The sequence below is a fragment of the Cryptomeria japonica genome, chromosome 6 (assembly GCF_030272615.1).
Source record: "Cryptomeria japonica chromosome 6, Sugi_1.0, whole genome shotgun sequence".
Classification (NCBI taxonomy): domain Eukaryota; kingdom Viridiplantae; phylum Streptophyta; class Pinopsida; order Cupressales; family Cupressaceae; genus Cryptomeria; species Cryptomeria japonica.
In genome coordinates this window covers 445851405-445855328 of record NC_081410.1, presented here as the reverse complement: position 1 = coordinate 445855328, position 3924 = coordinate 445851405, and the positions used below count along the sequence as shown (strand labels likewise).

General features: G+C 37.2%; 1 protein-coding gene across 1 annotated transcript; it reads left to right on the top strand.

The window, feature by feature from the left end:
- The first annotated feature begins 2087 nt into the window (after positions 1-2087).
- On the top strand, positions 2088-2552 carry LOC131876645 (trihelix transcription factor ASR3-like). Its single transcript, XM_059222088.1, has one exon. The coding sequence runs from the start codon at positions 2088-2090 to the stop codon at positions 2550-2552; it is 465 nt and encodes a 154-aa protein (XP_059078071.1).
- Positions 2553-3924: the final 1372 nt, after the last annotated feature.

The following is a 3924-nucleotide window of genomic DNA, read 5'->3' as shown; positions in this document are numbered from 1 at the left end:
GAGGAGTCGACGCCATGACCTCTGCACCTTTAGGGACCTGTGATCCACTAAAATCTCGGTTATCCTGAACATGGGAAGGCAAATCCATAACCATTTGAACATCCTGTTGATTCTTCAAAGATAGGGCCTGACCCTCTTTCTTGGAATCCCCATCCAGCACCTCATGCTGAAATTGGGCACCCAAGGACATTTCAACTGGAACTCCTTCCTCTTGGACCAAATCCTCTAGAACATCAAACCTATTTAGGGTGACATCATTTTGCCTATCCAACCAAGTTCTCTTCTTTCCATTGTCTTTATTCCAAGGTTTGACAGGAATGAAGCCACCTTTATTAGCAAGACCATTAGGCATAGGGGTTTTCCCTTTATCTTCCCCCAGAACAAAGTGAGGAGGATCGGAAACAGCCAATTTAGAAGATTTATTTATGGGACATCTCCGCTGTAAATGACCATATTCATGACAAATTTTGCATCTAAATGGCAGAGTCTCATAGTCTAGCTGTTGGATCCAAGAAGATGTCCCCAAACAGATTTGCATAGAGTCTGGAAAAGGACTATTTAAATCAACTTCTACACATATACGAGCGTAGGAAATTACCTCTCAATCTTGAGTTTGTGAAGCCGAACCCACAAGTTTACCAAGAAGCAGTGAGATTGAGTGAAGAATATCTTCTCTCCAGAATTCCAACGGAAGCTTCGGCAATTGGATCCACACGGGCACACGAGAGGGAAGCTCCTCAGCAGAATTAAAGCCAATATGCCAAGGTTTGATAAAAAGTCCCACCTGGTTGAAAAAATAAGGGCCACCCTCAAAAGCCTTGTTCATATCTGCCAGGTTGGAAAAAATAACCAGAAAATAGTTATTGGCTGCCATAAGTAGCTCCATGTCTCCTTTAGAATTCCAGACACAGCGTGCCAAAGACTCTAAAACAGGTATAGAGAGGCAAAGACCGATAAATTTGCATATGAGAGCATGATTACACCAATATTCAACATCCTCTGAAATTTGCTCAGGTTGAATAACCAGAACTGGACGATCTTGGGATCTCTCCAAACAACCATTCACCTTTTTCATGTGAAAAGGTTCTTTCGAAGAAGAGACGCCTACCCCTAATTAGGAATGACTAATGTGTTCCTTTCCACATGCATGCATCAAATGAGACGGATCGGCCACATCCAGATCTCCAGAGATCATCTGAAAAGAGGATAATCCTCTATCCTCCATGGACCCAAAGAAAATATCAAAAGAAGAAAAAGAAGAGGGGAGGAAAACCCCACACACCCCCAACGGCAACCCAGAGCAGAAGAAATAGAAAAGGATTGCAAAAAAACCCTGCGGCAGCCCAGAAAACCCACCCACAAGCAAGCAAAAACCAACCCCCAGCAAGCAAGAAACCCCCCCCCCAGAACGAAGCAAGCAAAGCGCAAGACACAAGCTAGGGCACGTCAGCCCTAGCACAACACCCACGCAAACGCAGAGCCATCGACTTCAAAATTGTTCCTTCTTTTGGTTCTAGAAATATCTCATGTTAATATCATAGACTAGAAGAAATTTTTTGTGTGAGATTACATAATCTAACAAGAATATGAAAAGTTGCATTATAATATAAATATTTTATACTTGCTTTTGTTCAATAATGAGATAGGTGTGCACAATCTTCTTACAAAAAGTTATATTTTTTTGAATGTTTATTTGCAATGTGCAACAACATATCCTCTTGAAATTATAATGGAGAGGAATTTACATCACCCAATTCCTACAAAGACTTGTTTTAGGTGGTTCACAGCCATGCTCTCACAAAACGACATACAAGATGATGATATATATTCCATAGATGATGAATTCTTGGATTTTGTGCCAAATACTCAAGCAATGAACGAAACAAACATCTCCAATTGTCCTCCAATTTCAGAAAGGGAAAATGAAGAAGTATTTAGTTATACTCCATCTGAGAAACAATCAAATGTTCAAGAGAAAACACCTACTATTCCTCCTCCACAAAAAGTAAGGGTAGAGCATTTCAAACACAATAATCCTCATAGAGGCAAAACACAATGAGAAAAACACACTTTCCAATGGTGGGCCGATGAAGAAAGCTACAACATCTACCGAAAAGTGGAAAATTGTGCAAGAGTATTGTTCTCATCATGGTGTCTTCCGAACAGCAAATCAATGTCGAGACCAATGGGAGCATATTTTTCCAGATTTCAAAAGAATAAGAGACTACGAGACACATATTCCATCTGGGCACGACAGTTATTGGAATATGACAAGTAGAGAGAGAGTAGAAAAAAGGCTTCCTCCAAATTTTCCAAAAGAGCTAATGGATGCAATGGAGATCAATTTTGGGTCAGATAGAGCTATCGATCCTGGAAATATAACTATTGATACTTCTGACAACAACTCTACATCAAGTGATAGAAAATATTATTCAAATGAAAATGTTTCAATGGACGAATTTGATACAGTGAATGCACCATGTCAAGGATCAATAAACAGTGACATGAAACAAAAAAAGGCTACACAAGTAAAAAGCGGAAGTCAACATTGAAAACCACTAGTGTGAAAAACACAATTCTAGAAAACAAGTTAGGTGTTTCCACATTGCAGCTGGCTGAAGAAGGTCGTATGAAATGCCATGAAAAAGACTATGCTCTAATGGAAGGACGATTAAGGAAGAAGAAAATGATGAAAAGCTGATCAAATTACAGGAGCAAAAAGTGAATGTCCAAATGAATTTGGTTGCTGCCCTCAATTCTGTTGGTCAAGCAATGCTGAAGATTTCTGAATCATTTTCTAACGAAAAATGATTCAGCTGAATGTTGGTACTCATTTAGTTTGAATTTCGAATGACATTTAAATAAATTTTGTATGACATCTAAATAAGATTTTGTATTGCATTTGCAATCTTTGCAATTTAAAATAAGATCTTTCTTGACTGTCTTATTCTAGATCTATCTTTTGATAGATAGATCATATAGTGCATTGAGAACAGCATAATTGTTGAGCCAAAAACTCTATTGCTGCTACAAAAATTGTTTACTAGTGGTTGCTTTGTATTGTTTGGAATATCAAAGATTGGATCATGTTTTGTTGATTGCACAGCAAATTCTTTTGTTTGTAAAATTCTGATTTTTTCTTTATGCTGTGAGTTTGCTGCATTTAAGTATCAAGCTTCTTATGATTAACTATGTAACCTGCTTTAGTAAATTGAACCATTAGTGTAACCTCCTTTAGTAAATTGAAGGATGGTGCAAAAATATTGCGTATCTATTTCAAGGGAGATTGAATCTTAAGATAGTCTGATAAGACTCAAAATCTTCATTGCAAAGCTTGAATTTAGTTTTGAAATCTATATGAAACCTAGGTTTGTTTAAAACCCTTATTAAATATTTAAATCAGATTTTAAGAACTCCTTAAGATTTGACAGAGTTGAACCTGTAGGATGCATAGTAATGCAAATTGTCATGTTTTAATAAAGATTTTTTTTTTTTTTTGTCGCAGGCTGAATGCCTGGACTTGAGAGCCGATTCTAGAATACTGATGGAAGTGTGTGTTGTTCTATTATTTTGAGTTACTGAAATGTCTATTATGTACTTGTTGAAATTGTGTTACAATTTTTGTGAAAGAGCTGCCTGGTTCATAGACTTTAATTGGGGTTTCAAAGTTGGACTTCATTAGTTATGTAATCATATATTCCTGGGCATGTTAACATGGAAATGTTTGATGCTATGAATTATTGTTTTGGTTATCCCTCCATATTCTATCTCTGGCCATATGAATTAGCTTACTTATCACCTATTGAGCACCATGGTAAATTGCAGTTTGGGTGATAACATGTTAAAGTTATCATTTATTTATCTTCTGTTATGTATCATTTCATCCAGAATCTGTCTGCCTCTTTGCATCTATTTGGTGCATCT